This window comes from Carcharhinus amblyrhynchos, chromosome 15 (genome assembly GCF_965287045.1).
Source record: "Carcharhinus amblyrhynchos chromosome 15, sCarAmb.v2.hapA, whole genome shotgun sequence".
In the NCBI taxonomy this organism is placed as follows: Eukaryota; Metazoa; Chordata; class Chondrichthyes; order Carcharhiniformes; family Carcharhinidae; genus Carcharhinus; species Carcharhinus amblyrhynchos.
The window spans coordinates 55,692,945-55,712,463 of record NC_137338.1 but is presented as its reverse complement, the minus strand read 5'-3'; the positions used below and the strand labels follow the sequence as shown (position 1 = coordinate 55,712,463).

General features: G+C 43.0%; 1 protein-coding gene across 1 annotated transcript in view; it reads right to left on the bottom strand.

Annotated features, from left to right (window-relative positions):
• The window catches only part of ltn1 (listerin E3 ubiquitin protein ligase 1), a 130,030-nt gene that overhangs the window by 49,114 nt on the left and 61,397 nt on the right, over positions 1-19,519 (bottom strand). The window contains exons 14-16 of the mRNA XM_080203970.1: positions 13,481-13,634; positions 10,619-10,769; positions 9,494-9,695 (exon numbers count right to left, since the gene is read on the bottom strand). Coding sequence (XP_080060096.1) covers positions 9,494-9,695; positions 10,619-10,769; positions 13,481-13,634 — 507 coding nt within the window. The remainder of the gene's footprint in view (positions 1-9,493; positions 9,696-10,618; positions 10,770-13,480; positions 13,635-19,519) is intronic.

Here is a 19,519-nt window from a genome sequence, read left to right as displayed (position 1 = left end):
ATTGTGGGACCTTTTTCTAGCTCTTTGATGTACACCACTTTTCCTAGTACATTAATGAATTGGTGCTCTTTTCTGTTCTTAGTTGACGTGGAAAGTTTCATCACCTTTGCTTCCAATTTCCACCCATTTCTCGCCTTCACACTGTACATCTCTGACTCTTCCCCTTCTCCCCCTCCCTTGAATTCTCAAGCTACATTTCTGGGGATAGGTTATCAATCAAAATTCACCACAAGACCATAGCTACCTGAACTACACTTTACCACAAGGATTCCATTCCATTCTTTAAGCTTCTCCGTTTCTATGCATTTCTTCTGATGATGCAATTTCAACTTCAGTCCATCCACCATGGCTGACAGGGTCCTCAAACATGATAATGGCTTTCACCCCTTCTCTTCTCTCCCAGAAATGATGTGGTTCCCTGTGTCCTCACATTCCATCGAAGGAGCCTCAGTTTTCAACAGATCACCTTTCACCATTTTTGGCACTCCACGATGCCACCTCCAAATCTACCTTCCCCTCTCCTTTCAGCATTATGGAGGGACCATTCCCTCTGATCCATTCCTCAATCTCTCCCAATATCACCTATTCTCCCCACAACACCTTTCAATGGCTGCCCTTTTCCCTCCTTTTTTCTTACTGCTCAAGTCCCCTAGCAGTTCTTTCAGATCTAATCAATATATATGTACATATTTTTTCCACTTTAATAGAGTAGCATTCATGACTCATGTTGCAACCTCCTCTACAATAGGGAAACCAAACACAGATCCCTTTGCAGAATACTGCTGATCAGTACACAAGTGTGATCCCAAGCTTCTGACTATCTGCAATTTTAATTTTCCACCTTTTTCCTCATTCTGATATCCATCTTTGGTCTCTTGAGGTGTTCCAATGAAGTACAGCTTAAAAGTTGAGAAACAGTACTTCATGTTATGATTAGGCACTTAAAAGCCTTCCACACAACACTGAGTTCAGCAATTTGTAGCCTCTGCCCATTGTGCGTGCTTTTTTGCAGATTTTCATTTTATTGTCTTATTTTCCTCTTTTTCTCTTTTGCATTAGGACAGACATTCATTAATTTGCCATTCACACCTCCTATAGACTTTCACTTCCTTTGACTTCGTACACCATCTCTTTTGCCAGTTAATTTCTCCTGCTTTCCACCCTATCGCAGGCCTCCCCTTTGTCTTTTATCCCATTTCCCATCCTTTCACATACTAAGCCATTAATATAGATCAAGAAAAGCAGTGGTTCCAATACCAACCCCTGGGGAACCCCACTATGTAACTTCCTCCAGTCCAAAAGAACAACCTTTCACCACGACTGTCTGTTTCCATTCACTTAGCCAACCTCATACCATATTGCCACTGTCCCTTTAATTTCATGATCTGTTATGTGGCACTTTATAAAACACCCTTTGGAAGTCCATGTACCACATTAACCATATTGCCTCATCAAAAAACTTAGTCAAATGAGTGAAACGTGATTTGCTTTCAACAAATCCTTGCAGGCTTTTCTTAATTAATCCATATGTGTTCAAGTACCTGTTAGTTTTGTCTCAAACCATTGTTTCTAAAGTTTTCCCACCTCTGAGATTAAACTGATTGGTCTGTAGTTGCTGGGCTGGTCATTATACCCTTTCCTAAACATGGGTACAATATTTGCAATTCTTTAGCCCCCCTATACCACCTTTGTTTTGGGAAGATATTGTATTTGAACATAATGGTAGCTGCCAGTGTGCTAACAATGAATAGATTCTGAGTTTCCAAAGTCCAAGTGTTCAGATGTCAGGTTGTAAAGAGTTGGAATTAAATGGGGAGTTTAAAGCACAAGAGGAAAGAGAGTTGGGCTCTCAAACAGAATTTATCAGCATTTCTACCTGGATACAATCAATCAAATTGCCACGGTGATGGCTGTGAGGTGGAAAGGATACAGGCATTGTGTATCGTGTTACAGGATTTCTTAATATCTCACTGACTATCACAGAGTGGTTAGTCTTCCAGAGTCAGGCAGACAGAGAGAAAGAGAGACATACAGAGAGAGGGAGAGAGAACGAAGCTGAAAGGCTCTATGGTTCACTGTGATAGATTGCGGATGGAAACCATGCTAGGATTGAAAAGACCAAATTTGTGAAAGAAAAGTTCATTTAATTTGTGTTCAAGGGAGGATCTCCAATAATACTCTTATCATAAAGGGCTTTTCTGTAGTTAAAAGTTACCAGATTGAGAAAGGAAACAAAGCAAAATCTCCAAAGCAAAGAGTCATTTTGGACAGAATCTTAAAGAATTGAATGCCTACTCAAAGGGCAGAGTAATGTATCCTCCAAAATGCTTTTTTGCTACAAGTAAAAAGGGAAAAATTCTGTTCTGTAGTTTGAAGTAGAATTTGCCACATACGCAAACATTCCTTTTTTTGTTACATTGAATGTCTTAAAATATGACATTTGTGTCATTCTTTTACCTATTAACTGGCCTCAATTTCTTTTTTTAAATAAAGGTATCAGTCTGTCTGGGGATCTGTATTTTCCACCCTTACATCCCTCAATATCCTCGATGTCTCTACTCTGGTCCTGATGACTTTAACTACAGCTAGTTTATCCAATACTTATCAGCTTTTAGCCCATCTGGTGTCTCAACTTCCTCCTCTTTTGCTGCCACTTTATTGGCAGCACCTTCTTCCTTGGTAAAGACAGATGCAAAGCTCTCATTTAGTATCTCAGCCATGTCATCTGCATCCCATGCTATATTCTCCTTTTTGGTCCTTAATCGGCCCTACCCTTCTTTCTACCAATCTTTTGTTTAATTGCTTTTCGTTGATTGGTGATGTGGGAGTTCAGGTTAATATTATTTATACTTTGAAGTTAGAGTTAAAGGGTAGGTGCAGTACAAGGGTCTTCAGTCTATAGGATAATACAATTCCATTAATCACTGAAAATGTAATTGCTGAAGCACTGGATACATCATAAGAGGGTGAGGTGTTTATGAATCTTGGCTTGCCAATCTGTGGCCATTATTAAGAACTTGTATTTACATTGTATCTTTAATTAGCTTGGTCAATAAGATCGGTGCCAGAAATGTCATAATATGGGGATATTTTAGGGGAGAACTTAGCAACCATCTACAATGGCAGGAGAGGGAGTTAGGACACACAGGTATGCCAAAACCCATGTAACTGGACTGCCCAACAGGTACACAGCATTGAATACATCATCTCACTGGATAGATTAAGGAGAGGTAAAGAGAGGAAATAGTGGAGGCTCTGGCCATTATTTTAAAATTTCTTTACTGTGCCACAGAACTGAAGAGTAGCCATCTCCATTCACGAAGGGAGTGATAGACTGAGTAATTATATTCTAAATGTTAACAGTCGGAAAACCCACAAATTTCATAATTTGAGCTACTTTGGCCAACATTTAGAAACACGAGGATTAAGCAAGGAGAGTCATCATTTTAAGGGAAAGCAGACGATGCGGTGAATAGTTATTTTTCAAAAATTCTAATTAAAGTGGTGATAAGTGGCTTCCCACAGCAGTACCCAAGATGAGAACTCCTAATTCTGTCCATTTTAGGGAGACAGATTTTATGGATGTAAAGGCAGTCTGAATATTAAGTGGACTTGTGTAGTTTAAGAACAAAAGGAATTTATTATTGGAATTGCTTTCAAGTTCTTGTCCCAAATTTGATTCTATCCACAAATCAAGATGCCTCTGACAATGTGAACAGCAGTGATGATGGTCAGATTAATCAAATAGAATAAATAAATATGCAATTTAAACACAGAAAAAAAAATAGCTATTCTACAGGGACTGTTTACTATTAAAGCATACACATTTTCATTTTAGTTACCTTTCAAACTAAAATTCTTCCCATAAAAAAGGTTTGTATATTTATAACATATATGGTTCTAGCACCATATTGACCACTGCACTGTTAGTGTTTAACCACAGAAATATCATTCCACAAGCTGCTTGCTTATTGTTCTCCGGAGCAGTGTACCTGGTGGCTGTGGTGAGTGTTGGATTTACTTTAAAAGCTTTTGACTTCATTTCCGGTTCGCGGAGTTTCTGAGAGTACTTTTTATTTCTGTAGCGGAAGTTAGGCGAGGGGCTAGGTGGGAAGGGAGAGAGGGGGGTATAAAAAGAAGGCAGTAATAGACAGCGGGCAGTGTTGGGAGTGGGCAGCGGAGTGAGTGGGAGCTGAGTGAGAGCTATAAGGGCTTTGGCTCGTTGGGCTTAGGTGAGAGCAAGCTTAGGGAAGGTGAGTTGCCGGTCCCATCTTTCCGGTGTTGCATTTCGGTACATATAATTCCAAGGGAGGTCAGGACATGGCAGGGGCTATGGGAAGGCGCTTTAGCTGTGTCAGATGCCATATGTGGGAGTTCTTGGAGGCATCACGTCTCCCGAAGGCCCACATCTGCGTCAAGTGTTTAGAGCTGCAGCATTTGAGGGCCCGGGTCAGGCAACTGGAGCTGCGTTTAGAGGATGCATTTCTGGTTAGGGAGAATGAGGAGTTAATGGCTATGAACCATGAACAAGTGGAGGTCCCAGGGCCTGGGGGACAGGATGGGTGGGTAACTGTTAGGAGGAGGAAGAGGAAGAAGAAGAATAGTCCTGGTCCAAAGACCACCCCAGTGGCCCCCCAAAAGGCAGGGGTACAAAAGGAAAGACAGGAGGGGCAGAATGACTCAGAGGGAAGGAAGGGGGCTGGCAATGAGATAGTGGTGGGAGATGGGAGGGTCAAAGGAATTGATAGGCGGTTCTGTGGGCAAAAGCATGATTCAAGGATGGTAGTCTGCCTCCCTGGAGCAGGGGTACAGGATGTATCGGGGAGGATAGAAGGAATTTTGAAGGGAGAGGAGACCCAGGCAGAAATAATAATACACATAGGAGAAAAGGACGTAGGGTAGATGAATGTAGGCAATTTAGGGAGTTGGGGGCCAAGCTGAAGAGCAGGGCCTCCAGGGTGGCATTCTCTGGGCTGCTGCCTAGTACCAACAGGGCTAGGAATAATGAGATCATGCAGCTGAATGCGTGGCTGAGGGATTGGTGCAAGGTAGAGGGCTTTACTTTTTTCGATCACTGGGAAGTATTTGTGAGAGAAGGGCACCTGTACAGGAAGGATGAGGAGCATTTGAATGGGAGGGGTACCAATGTCTTAGCTGGGAGGTTAGCTGGAGTGTTTAGGCAGGGTTTAAACTCATATGGAGGGGGGGTGGGGATGAGACTGATAGCTTATTAGGCACTGGGATCGGGAGCGAGTTGGGTGACAGGGTAGATTTGGGTGAAAGGAAAATTATCAGGGGAAAGGAGGATCTGAGTGGGCCTGGAGGGTTGGATTGCGTCTGTTTTAATTCGAGGAGTGTAATGGGTAAGACGGATGAGCTTAGGGCCTTGATGTGGTGGCAGTGACGGAGACGTGGTTAAAGGAAGGGCAGGACTGGCAGCTGAATATTCCTGGGTATAAGTGTTTCAGGTGTGACAGAGAAGGGTTGAAGAGAGGTGGTGGGGTGGCATTGTTAGTTAAGGAGCACATCACAGCAGTGCAGAGGGAGGACAATATGGAGGAGTTAGGGATTGAGTCGCTGTGGGTGGAATTGAGGAATAGAAAGGGAGAAATTACGATGCTAGGGGTATACTATAGGCCACCCAACAGCCCAAGAGCAGTGGAGGAAGGTATTTGTAGAGACGTTTTAGATAGGTGCAGAAAGAATAGGGTGGTTGTAGTGGGTGACTTTAATCTTCCTGGAGTGGATTGGAAGGTGCCTAGAGCTGGGGGTACTGATGGGGAGGAATTTGTAAAATGTGTGTTGGAAGGGTCCTTGGAGCAGTACGTAACTAGCTCGACTAGGGAGGGGGCTATACTGGATTTAGTGTTGGGTAGTAAGCCGGGGCAGGTGGTTGAGGTTGCAGCAGGCGGACATATGGCTAACAGTGACCACAAGTTTGTCTACTTTAGGATAAAAATGGAAAGGGATGAGTGCCGTCCGAAGGGAGGGTGCTGAACTGGGGGAAGGCGAGCTATAGCCGGATTAGGAAGGAGCTGAAGGATACTGATTGGGAGGGGTTGTTAGCGGACAAGTCCACGATTGGCAAGTGGGAGGCTTTCAAGGGCAAACTGATAATGTTGCAGGAAAGGCATGTGCCGGTAAAGAGGAAGGATGGGAAAGGCAGGATTAGCGAGCCGTGGATTACAGGGGATATTGAGAACTTGGTCAGGAAGAAGAGGGTGGCATATGTTAGGCTGAAACAACTGGGAACGGAGAGAGCGCTGGAGGAATATAGAGAGAGTAGGAGGGAGCTTAAAAGGGGAGTTAGAAGGGCGAAAAAGGGGCATGAAATGGCTTTGGCTGATAGGATTAAGGAAAATCCAAAGGCATTTTACTCTTATATTAGGAACAAGAGAGTGGTTAGAGGGAAAATTGGTCCTCTTAGGGACAAAGGACAGGAGCTATGCATCAAGTCTGAGGGAATGGGGGAGATCCTGAATGAATACTTTGCGTCGATATTCACAAAGGAGAGGGGTTTGGTGTCTTGTAATGTCTTGGAGGGAGTTGTAGATCATTTGAAGGAAATATCCATTACGAGGGAGGAAGTGTTAGGGTTTTTAGGTATCATAAAAACGGATAAAGCTCCAGGGCCTGATGGTATTTATCCCAGGCTGCTTAGGGAGGTGAAAGGTGAAATTGCTGGGCCTCTGATGCAAATCTTTGTCTCTTCTTTGGACACAGGTGAGGTCCCGGAGGACTGGAGGGTAGCTAATGTGGTACTGCTGTTTAAAAAGGGCAGTAGGGATAACCCTGGTAATTATAGACCAGTGAGTTTGACATCGGTGGTAGGAAAATTGTTGGAAAAAATTCTTAGGGATAGGATGTATAAGCAATTGGAGCGTTGCGATCTGATTAGGGATACACAACATGGCTTTGTTCAGGGGAGGTCTTGCCTTACGAATCTGGTAGAATTTTTTGAGGAGGTGACAAAAACGGTTGATGATGGGCGAGCCGTTGATGTCATCTATATGGATTTCAGTAAGGCGTTTGACAAAGTCCCTCACGGTAGGCTGATAGAAAAATTTAAGGCACATGGGATACAAGGACAGGTAGCTAGATGGATTGAAAACTGGCTAGGCAACAGGAGACAGATAGTAGTAGTGGAAGGGTCCTTTTCTGGCTGGAGGTCTGTCACCAGTGGTGTGCCACAGGGCTCAGTACTGGGACCTCTTCTTTTCATAATATATATAAACGACTTGGAATAGGGCGTACGTGGTGTGATCAGCAAGATTGCAGATGACACCAAGATGGCAGGATTGGCGGATACTGAGGAAGATTGTCAGGTGACACAGCAGGATATGGACAGGTTGGTATACTGGGGCAGATAGATGGCAGATGGAATTTAATCCTGACAAATGCGAGGTGATGCATTTTGGAAGGAATAATGCAGGGAGGAGTTACATGATAAAAGGTAGACCAATTAAGAGTATAGAAATGCAGAGGGACCTGGGAGTGCAAGTGCACAAGTCTCTGAAGGTGTCAACACAGGTGGAGAAGGTTGCAAAGAAAGCTTATGGAATGCTAGCCTTTATAGGAAGGGCTATAGAGTATAAGAGCTGTCGTCTAATGCTTCAGTTGTACAGAACATTGGTTAGACCGCATTTGGAGTACTGCGTCCAGTTCTGGTCACCTTACTACCGGAAGGACATGGAGACCCTGGAGAGAGTGCAAAGGAGGTTTACCAGGGTGCTGCCTGGTATGGAAGAACTGGGTTATGAGGGAAGATTGGGAAAACTGGGGCTCTTCTCCTTAGAAAGACGGAGATTAAGGGGGGATCTGATAGAGGTGTATAAAATAATGAGGGGTATAGATAGAGTCAACAGTGGCAGGCTTTTCCCTAGATTGGAGACAACTATCACGAGAGGTCACGATCTAAGGGTGAAGGGGGGAGAAGTATAATTTGGATACTAGAGGAAGGTTTTTCACACAGAGGGTCATGGGGGTATGGAATGCGCTACCAAGTAAGGTGGTGGAGGCAGGCATGCTGGACTTGTTTAAGGTTTACTTAGATAGGCACATGAGTGAAACAGGGATGGAGGGTTATATAAGACAGTTTTAAGAAGGGTCAGAGCCTCGGGTCGATACTGGAAATGTAATACTACATGTTAATGTTTTGTCTCTTTTAATCCACAGGTGTCGGTCCACCTTGTTGTCAAACGAGGGGCATGCACACGGTGGGTCGTGCGTGGGCTGCTCTTGGATGTTTTGAGAGTGGCCTAGTAAGAACATAAGAAATAGGAGCAGGAGTAGGCCATCTAGCCCTTCGAGCCTGCCCCGCCATTCAATAACATCATGGCTGATCTGTCGTGGCTCAGTTCCACATTCCCGCCCTCTCCCCATAACCCTTAATCCCCTCGCTTGTCAAAAACCCATCAACCCGCGTCTTAAAAATATTTAGCAAGGCAGCCTCCACCACCTCAACGGGCAGAGAATTCCAGAGATTCACCACCCTTTGAGTGAAGAAGTTCCTCCTCAACTCCGTTCTAAACCGCACCCCCCCTTTATCTTGAGGCTGTGCCCCCTAGTCCTACTGTCCTTTCTGAGCGGGAAGAGTCTCTCCACCTCTATCCTATCCATCTCATTCATCATCTTATACGTCTCAATGAGATCTCCCCTCATTCTTCTAAACTCTAACGAGTACAAGCCTAGTTTATTCAGCCTCTCCTCATAGCTCAACCCCCTCAACTCCGGTATCAGCCTAGTAAACCTCCTCTGCACTCCCTCCAAGGCCAAAATATCCTTGCGTAAGTACGGCGACCAAAACTGCACACAGTATTCCAGCTGCAGCCTCACCAATGCCCTATACAGCCGCAGCAAGACCTCCCTACTTTTATATTCAATCCCCCTCGCTATGAAGGCCAGCATCCCATTAGCCTTCCTGACCACCTGCTGCACCTGCAGGCTGGGTTTTTGCGAATCATGCACAAGTACTTCATGTCGTTGTGTGTGCTTAAACCTGGACCAGCAGACGGGCACCACAACAGCTCAGTGACTACCACTGCTAGCTGTGCAGATACATGGATTTGGGCCAGTGTCTGTGGGAGTTTGCGCATCCTCCCTGTGGTTGCGTGGGTTTCCTCCGGGTGCTCTGGTTTCCTCCCACACCCCAAAGATGTGCTCTTAGGCTGATTGGTGTACCAAATTGACTCTACACTATTCTCCCCTGAATCTGGCTACAATAGGGGTACCATTCGAATACACACGGGGTAAGGTAGGTGTAGGAAAATGCTTTGTCGGAGTGGCGGCGCGTGCTCGTTAGGCCGAAGGACCTGTTTCCCGTGCTGGGTTGTTCTTTGAATTATAAATATTAAATCATTTTCTTAGCTGTCTGGGTCATAAACTATTTCACATGCATCAGTGATTTTTAATTAACAGATATTTATATCTGTAGTTAATTATCTAACAACATGACTAACACCAGTGATTTAGTTTTACTCCCAAGCAAACTTACTTTGTGATGTAGACATGACTGAATGAATTTCTTCCTGTTCATTAAAGTTATCAGCTTCTAGTATCTGTAATAGCACTTGGTTTAATAATGCTGTGGTACACAAATGATTTGGTATCTTGTCAGAAGAGTAAATATCAGTGCCAGCACACAAAGCATCTCTGTTCAGACTCAGCTGCTCCATCAGCAACACTTTACTCAGCCACTGTGAAAAAAACACATGTTAAATTTTGCAAGTTACGTATCATTAAACTTTTAGATGGCATTAAGAAATCAATTTTATTTTTAATTATAAACAGTAAAATTACCAGTCATGTTAGGTCATCAAGTGACATTTAATCATTGAATACAGTGGCTGAAGTTACAATTCAATGAATTAAATTTCAAACAATATTGTATCATTGCATTAAAGGATTACCCAGAAGAAATTCAGAAGCATATAAATTTACAAGAGTTAAATTATAATTACCAGAAACTTAAACAACCATATAAATACTGTGGCTAAAGAACAGGTCAGAGACTGGGAATTCTGCAGCCAGTAACTCATCTCCTGATTCCCAAAGCCTGTCCACCTTCTGCAAGGCACAAGTCAGGTGTGTGATGGAATACACCCCACTTGCCTGGATGAGTGGAGCACAAGACCACTAAAGAAGTCTAACACCGTCTAGGATGAAGCTGCCTGCTTTATTGACACCCAATTCACCACCTTAAACATTGGCTCCCTCCACCACTGACTCACAGTGGCAGCAACATGTGTACCATGCACAAGATGTACTGCAGCAACACAGTCTCTTTCAACAGCACCATCCAAACCCAGATTTCTACTACCAAGAAGCACAAACATGAGCACACCAGCATCTGCAGTTCCTCTCCAAGCTACACACCATCCTGACTTGGAGCTAAATTGTTATTTCTTCACTGGGTCGAAATTCTGGAAGTTCCTTAACTGGACTTTGGATGTATCGACCACACCGGGTGATCTGTAGCAGGTTAAGAAGGTGGCTTGCTTCCTTCTTCTCAAGGTCAATCAGGGATGGGGAACAAATATTGGTCTTGCCAGTGACACTCACTTTTCATGAATAAAAGAAATGGATGCAAGTTTATGTTAGGCTGGACATTACGTTTTACCTGTGGAGTAAGTTTCTGCCTCAGATTTTCCCATTCAGAGTTGTTTGGAGCCATCCATTCAACTAATGTTATGAGATGACCAAGAGGTTGAGGTTGAGTTGCTTTCAGCTTATCAAGCAATGTGTATGTGCAGGAAAGAAGCACCTGAAGGCTTTACAGGAGGAAAAAAAATGAATGAACATCAACCACAAACAATTCTCAAGGAATTAGATAATTATCAATAAAGCAAGTTTTAACACAAATATGATTTTAGATTACTTCCAAAAAGAACAAAACGATGCAGGCCATTTTTTATTTCAGGTGATTTTCAGTTTCCTATGAGATCACTTCTCATTCTTCTGTATTCCAATGAATAGAATCTCAACCTGTCTCAAGACCATCCCTTCAGACCGGGATCATCTTAGTGAACCTGTACTCAACTGCCTCCAATGAAATGATTTCTTTCCTTAAATAAAGGGACCAAAACTGCTCAAAGTACTCCAGACGTGGTCTTACCATATCTTGTACAGTTGCAGCACGACTTCTCTACTCTTATACTCAAATCCCCTTGAAATAAGAGTCAACATCCCATTAGCCATCTTGATAAATTGCTGAATCTGTGTGCTAGCTTTCTGTGTTTTGTACACAAGTACCACCACCGCCCCCGCCAAGTCCCTTTGTGTTGCAGCTTTCTGCAATTTTTCTCCATTTAAATAATGCTCTGTCCTTTTACTCTCCCTTCCAAAACAAACTTCACACTTTCCCACATTATACTCCATCATCAACTTTTTGCCCACCTACTTAACTTATCAATATCTCTTTGTAAACTGATTGTATCCCTCTTGCAACTTAGCTTTTCACCTATTTTTGTGTCCTCTGCAAATCTGGCTACAGTACATTCACTTCCTTCTTCCCTCCAAATCATTAATGACATTGTAAATGGTTGTGGTCCCAGCACTAATCCCTATGAAATTCCATTGGTTACAGGTCACCCACCTGCAAACGAACCCCTTATCCCCACTTGCTGTTTCCTGCCCATTAGCCAATTCTCCACCTATACCAATATACCATCTCCAACACCATGGGCATTTATGATTTAATCTTTAGTGAGGTGTTTGTCAAATGCCTTCTTGAAGTCCAAACACAACATATCCACTGGTTTCCCTCTAAATATTCTGATTGAGACTTCCTCGAAAAACCCAAATAAATTAGTCAGACATTATTTTCTTTTCATGAAGCCATGCTGATCCTGCATGATTAGATTGTGAGTTTCCAAACGTGCTGCCAATACTTCCTTAATAATCGATTCCAACATTTTTCCAACAATAGATGTTAGGGTAATCAGCCTATAGTTACCTGCTTTTTGCCCCCTTCCCTTTTTGAATAGGTGTGTCACATTGGCAGTTTTCCAATTCTCTAATAAGTTCCAATCAATGCATCTACTTTCTCTGCAGCTACTTTTAGGATCCTAGGATGCAAGCCATCAGGGCCAAGGGACTTATCCTGCCTTTAGACCCACTCGTTTGTCTAATACTATTTTTCTAGTGACGGTGATGGTACTTAATTCCTCCCCCATATTCTTTAGTATGAATGAGATGTTCAAAGTATCTTCTCTCGTAAAGACTGATACAAAATATCTGTTTAACTCCTTTGCCATTTCCTTCTTCTCCATAATTATCTCCCCGGATTCGTTTTCTAAGGGGCCTGTGTTCACTTTGAATTCTCACTTTCTTTTTATATATTTAAAGAAGCTCTTGTCAGTTTTAATATTCCTTGCTAGTTCGTGCTTGTAGTTTATTTTCTCTCTCATTATCTCCTTTGCATCATTTAAAAATGCACAAAAAGAATCTATTTTACCATACCTTTAAAAGTTGAGGGTTAAATCACCGTTTATAGGCTGTTGGAATGAATGCCAATTTTCTCCTGAAGACAGAATGGGGCACTGTGATCCTAAAGTCACTGTCAGGTCATTCAGATATTGAATAGTATCAAATAATTTGCATCAGATGAAAGTGTTTTGAAATTATGGTGCAATAAACTGTTGGTTAGTTTTTAGTTTTATTCCCCAGTTTGCCACCCTGCTTCCAAATTGAAAACAAAATTAAAAAAGCATTTTTCCTTTCACCTAGTTTTCCCTTGATTTGGCCACTTCACTTGACTACAGCTTGTTAACAAAACAGGTGCACATTCTGATCTACTTCCAGAGAAATAGTTCATGCTGCTTCTGATTCAAACTTTGAAGTACTTATTTCTGTTCATCAGTCCCTTCTCTTCAATTTGGCTACATGAAAAACCACTGCCCTATTCACTTGCCTTTCCATCTTAAGTACATTTCAAAATGTCACCTGGGACCATATTTTGAATGCGACTCTCCCGATCTCTAAGGCAACGCACTAATAAACTGTATCACTGGATTACTTAATATTTGAATTATATAAATAAATATAATTTAAAACATCGATCTAAAATACTAATGTATTCAAAATCTGACAATATGCTTGCTTGCTGCTTGTTCTTTTTTCAACAAAATATTTGTATGCAATAAGAAATCACTTAGCTCTGGGCAACATTCTTATCATCACACTGCAGCTGGACCTTTCCTACATAATTCTCAAGACTGGAAGTTCAAGAAGAGTAATTACATTTGCTAAGAATACATAATGCAAAAAAGCCTCACCTCAAATTTAACTGCATGATGTAATGGTACATATGTCATAGGACATTATAAGACCAAGAAAGTATGCAATATAATTAAGTAGCTGCTTTACACAACAGGTAAACTAAAACTTATTAGGGTGGATAAGGGTTAGCTTCTCACAGGAAAACATATTTAGAGGTGAACAAAGTATTAGGGAAAAGGTATATTTATTCATTAAATAATACCTCTTCACATCCAGAGCTGATGTTTGGACTTGGCTTTTCAACCATGTTGCACAGTTATGAAAGAAGCCACAGTTTCTAAAATTTCGGTCTTGTTGATTAATTAGTGAAGTTAATCCCAGCAACCAAGTTTGTTGCAGTTTATGCAGATCAGCATCTAAAACAGGATTACAAAACACAATCTTTCAAACAAAAAATAAAATGTATATCAACTTGCTTCAGAAACCTACAGTTTGTTCTGAGATTTGGGAATGTTTCCTCTAAAATTACTGCTTGTTTAAACTCCACAAAGGAATACCCAAGGGTGCATTAATCAAAGTTTCCACATCTGACTTAAAGTATGTGAATATGAGAAAAGAAAATTAAAATGCCACGAGGTTGAAGACTGAGACGTTACATAAATTAAGTGAATAAGTACTAATAGAATGATCGGTATGAAATTGATATCACAGATTGCATTTTATATTGAAATGAACAATAAAATAGCCAAACTATAATTTCCCATTATTTTGACATTCTAAAAGAAATGGTGTAATGCAATTCTCAACGAGGTGACAGTTTGTTCATACAAACATATGAATTTAAAACAGGAGTAGGCCATTTGGGCCCTCAAGCATGCTCCGCCATCTGATCGGATTGTAGTCTCAACTCCATTTTCCTGTCTACCCCTTATAACCTTCGACTCCTGAATCAATCAAGAATTTATCTAGCTCAGCCTTAAAAATATTCAAAGACCTTGCTTCCATTGCACTGTGAGGAAGAGAATTCCACAGACAACTGACTCTCTGTGAGGGAAAAATCTCATCTCTGTCTTAAATGCAAGACTATTTACTTTTAAATTGCTTCCCCTTGTTCATGTCCCCTCAGTAATCTTATATGCTTCAATAATATCACCTTTCGTTCTTCGAAACTCCAATGGATACAGGCATATCCCAACATATCCAATCTTACCTAATAAAATAACCTCTTCATCCCAATAATCAGGTGAGCAAATCTTCTCTGAACTACTTCTAAGGCAATTATATCCTAAAGAGACCAAATTGTACACAGTACTTCAGAATCTAGTCTCACCAATGCCCTGTACAACTGTAACATAACCTCCCCCCTTTTATAATCCATCCCCCTTGCAATAAACAACAACATTCCATTTGCCTTCCAAATCTTGCTGGAACTGCATAATACCTTTTTATGATTCAGATACCAGGACACCCAATTCCTCTATATCTAAAGTTCTAACATTTCTCACCATTTAGATAACATGCTGCTTGTCCATTCTTCCTGCCAAAACGGACATGTTCACATTTTCTCTCATTATACTTCATCTGCCAAACTTTTGTCCACTCACTAACCCATCTCTATCCCTTTGCAGACCCTTGTGCCTTCTTCACAACTTACTCTTCTATCTGTCTCTGTGTCATCAGCAAATTTTGCAACCATACATTCTGTCCCTTCATTCAAATAACTAATACAGATTGCAATTAGTTGGGGTCCCAGCATTGATCACTGTGACACTCCCCAGCTTGCCTACCTGAAAATGATCCATTTATCCCTCTCTACTTCCTGTTAGTTAACCTATTCTCTATCCACGTTAACAAGTTACCCCCTTCACCATGAGCTCTTACTTTGTTTAGCAACCTTTGGTTTGGCACGTGCAGGCTTACCTTTTCCAATGACGCTTGTTATTCCACAAAGAACTTTAATAAATTAGTTCAATACGATTTATCTTTCACAAAGCCAGGTTGACTTTGCCTGACTACATTAAGATTTTCTAAGTGCAGTTCTCCAACCTTGTTACGGAATATTGCATTTCCCCTAATGACTGATGTTAGGACAACTGGTCTGAAGATTCCTACTTTCTGTCTTCCTCCTTTCTTGAATAGTTATATTTTTAATTTTCCAATCTGAGGGGAATGTTGCTGAAACTACAACCAATGCATTTGTCATCTCAACAGACCCTTCAGAAGCAAACCATGAGGTCCTGGGCACCTGTCAATCTTTAATTCTAATAGTTTTCTCCAAACTCTTTCCCTGGTGATGCTGACTGTATTAAGTTCCTCCCTCCCTTTCACCTCTTGATTTGCAATTATTCCTGGAATGTTATTTGTGCCTTTTACAGTGAAGACAGGCACAAAATATCAGTTCAACACTTCCATTTACATATTTTCCATTATTAATTGCCTAGACACTGTCTAGAGAACCAACTCTCTCATTAGTTATTCTTTTCCTTCAGGCATTTGTATTCTAAAAAAATGACTGATCAACAGAAGGGCAGATTTGATTTTAAATTTAAAGTGAAAATATAATTTAATTACTCATTTCCCTTGTAATCTTCTTACCAATGTAAGTTGTATGGATAAATTTGTCATCTGTACATAAGAACATAAGAACATAAGAAATAGGAGCAGGAGTAGGCCATCCAGCCCTTCGAGCCTGCCCCGCCATTCAATAAGATCATGGCTGATCTGTTGCTGCTCAGTTCCACTTTCCCGCTCTCTCCCCATAACCCTTAATTCCCTCTCCTATCAAAAACCCATCAACCCGCGTCTTAAAAATATTTAGCGAGGCAGCCTCCACCACTTCAACGGGCAGAGAATTCCAGAGATTCACCACCCTTTGAGTGAAGAAGTTCCTCCTCAACTCTGTTCTAAACCGCCCCCCTTTTATCTTGAGGCTGTGCCCCCTAGTCCTATTGTCTTTTTTGAGCGGGAAGAGTCTTTCCACCTCTATCCTATCCATCCCATTCATCATCTTATACGTTTCAATGAGATCTCCTCTCATTCTTCTAAACTCCAACGAGTACAAGCCCAGTTTATTCAGCCTCTCCTCATAGCTCAACCCTTTCAACTCCGGTATCAGCCTAGTAAACCTCCTCTGCACTCCCTCCAAGGCCAAAATATCTTTGCGCAGGTGCGGCGCCCAAAAATGCACACAGTACTCCAGTTGCGGCCTCACCAATGCCCTATACAGCTGCAGCAAGACCTCCCTACTTTTATATTCAATCCCCCTCGCTATGAAGGCCAGCATCCCATTCGCCTTCCTGACCACCTGCTGCACCTGCAAGCTGGGTTTTTGCGACTCATGCACAAGGACCCCGAGGTCCCTCTGCACCGTTGCCTGCTGCAGTTTTTCGCCTCGTAAGTAATAGTCCTTCCTACCATTTTTCCTACCAAAGTGGACCACCTCACACTTGCCAACATTAAATTCCATTTGCCATTTCCTGGCCCATTCGCCCAGCCTATCTAGATCCTTCTGCAGACTCTCCACAACCTCCGCACAATTTGCCGTTCCCCCAATCTTGGTGTCATCAGCAAATTTCGACACTCTACACTCGGTTCCCTCCTCCAGATCATCTATATAAATGGTAAAAAGCTGAGGCCCCAGCACCGACCCCTGGGGCACTCCACTAGTCACCATCCGCCAATCTGAATAGCACCCGTTGACTCCCACTCTCTGCCTCCTATTTGACAACCAATCCTCTATCCACGCTAACACCCTACCCCCAACTCCATGTCCCTCGACCTTCTGCAATAACCTCTTGTGAGGCACTTTGTCAAACGCTTTCTGAAAATCTAGAAAGACCACATCTACCGGCTCTCCTCTATCCACCGCCCTAGACACATCCTCATAGAACTCCAGTAAATTTGTCAGACACGACTTCCCTTTAATGAAACCGTGCTGCGTCTGCTCTATCAAGCAATTCCCTTCAAGATGCCTCGCAATTTCCTCCTTAATGACAGATTTTAACATTTTACCTACCACAAATGTTAAACTAACCGGCCTATAATTCCCCGCCTTTTGTCTGGCACCCTTCTTAAACAACGGCGTAACATTAGCCGTTTTCCAATCATCCGGCACTTCCCCGGAATCCAGCGACGTTTGGAAAATAACCACCAAGGCATCCACTATCACCTCCGCCATTTCTTTCAGAACCCTCGGATGCATTCCATCCGGTCCTGGGGACTTGTCCACAATCAGCCCCTCCAGTCTGTCGAGCACCGCCTTTCTAGTAACAGTAATGTCATTAAGACCCTCCAGTCCTACCACCTTTCTATCGCTAACACCCGGCAAATTATTCACGTCCTCCTCCGTGAAGACAGAAACAAAAAAGTTATTCAATACCTTAGCCATATCCCCATCCCCTACCACTAGGTCCCCTTTCTCATCCTCTAAAGGACCAACATTTACCCTAGCCAGCCTCTTCCTTTTTATATATTTATAAAAACTCTTGCTATCCTTTTTTATATTAAGCGCTAGCCCAGCTTCATAGTTTCTCCTGCCCTTCTTTATCAACTTCTTTGTCAATCTTTGTTGACATTTAAACCTCTCCCAATCCTCTTCTCGCCCACTACTCTTAGCTACTCTAAATTCCTCCGCTTTTAGTTTAACACTTTCCTTCACCTCCTTTGTTATCCACGGCTTATTACCTCTCCTCCTACTATCCTTTTTGACCATCGGAATAAATTTCCGTTGAGCACCAAGAAAGATCTCCTTAAAGATCCTCCACTGCTCCTTAACAGACCCTCCCTCCAACGCGCTCTCCCAGTCCACATTCGCCAATTCTTCTCTCATCCTACCGTATTTCCCTCTATTCAAACAAAGGACGCGTGTCTGGGAACCCACTTTCTCCTCCTCCATCTGCACCAGAAACTCCACCATACAATGATCACTCTCCCCAAGAGGGTCCTTCACCACAAGGTCCCTAATTCTACCCGCTTCATTACATAGCACCAGATCCAAGATAGCTCGCTCCCTCGTCGGCTCCAACACACACTGTTCGAGGAAACTATCCCGGCAGCATTCCAAGAACTCTTCCTCGAGCCCCCCACGTCCAACATGGGTCGACCAATCAATATGCAGATTGAAATCCCCCATAACTACGGCCGTCCCATTCCTGCACGCCGCACTTATTTGCGCGTTAACAGCCCGCCCCATCTCCAGATCATTATTCGGGGGCCTATAGACGACACCCACCAGCGTCTTCCTCCCTTTGCTGTTCCTAATCTCCACCCACAACGACTCCACCCTCTGCTCCTTGGCTCCAATATCATCCCTTACTACCACCGTGATGCTATCCTTAATCAGCAGAGCTACGCCCCCCCCTTTTCCCTCCTGTCTATCCTTCCTAAACACTTGATAGCCCTGTACATTCAGCTCCCAGTCCCTGTCACCCTGCAGCCACGTCTCTGTAATGGCCACCAGATCGTATCCATTTGTGTCGATCTGCGCCACCAGCTCATCCACTTTATTCCGAATACTTCGTGCATTCAGATAAAGCGCTTTCATCCCAGCCTTCACCTGGACCCTATTTGCCGCAACGCCACCAACTATACTCACGCCCCCTACTCCCTCTATTATTGGGACATCGTCGGCCTCTTCCCTTACATGTACACTCTCCTTAACTTTAGACCTCGTAAGGTCACCTACCCTCACACCCCCCTAATTAGTTTAAAGCCCTGTCTACAGTCCTCTTTACTCGATTTGCCAGCACTCTGGTCCCAGCACGGTTCAGACCAACCCCAGCCCTCCCGAACAGGTCCCACCTATTCCAATACTGGTGCCAATGCCCCATAAATTCAAACCCATTCCTCCCACACCAATCCCTGAGCCACCCATTCACTTCCTTAATCCTGTCAACCCTACGCCCATCTGCACACGGTTCAGGCAGTAGCCCAGAGATAACCACCTTGTCGGTTCTACTTTTTAATTCCATTCCAAGCTTTTCATACTCCCTCCCCAGATCCTCAGTCTGCATTTTGCTTACGTCGCCGGCACCCACATGTACCACAACGACCGGATTCTCACCCTCCCACTCCAGGTTCCTCTGCAGCCCAGCTGCGACATCCCGTACCCGAGCACCAGGCAGACAACACACCCTTCTGTGCACTTTGTCATTGTGACAAAGGACAGTGTCAATACCCTTCACCCCACTATCCCCAATAATTACTACGTTCCTTTTCCTTTTCTCTTTGCCTATGTTCTGCTGCAGCACTGTACCGTGTACAACTTGCTCACCAACCTTACCTGCCTCGTTCTCGTCCAACT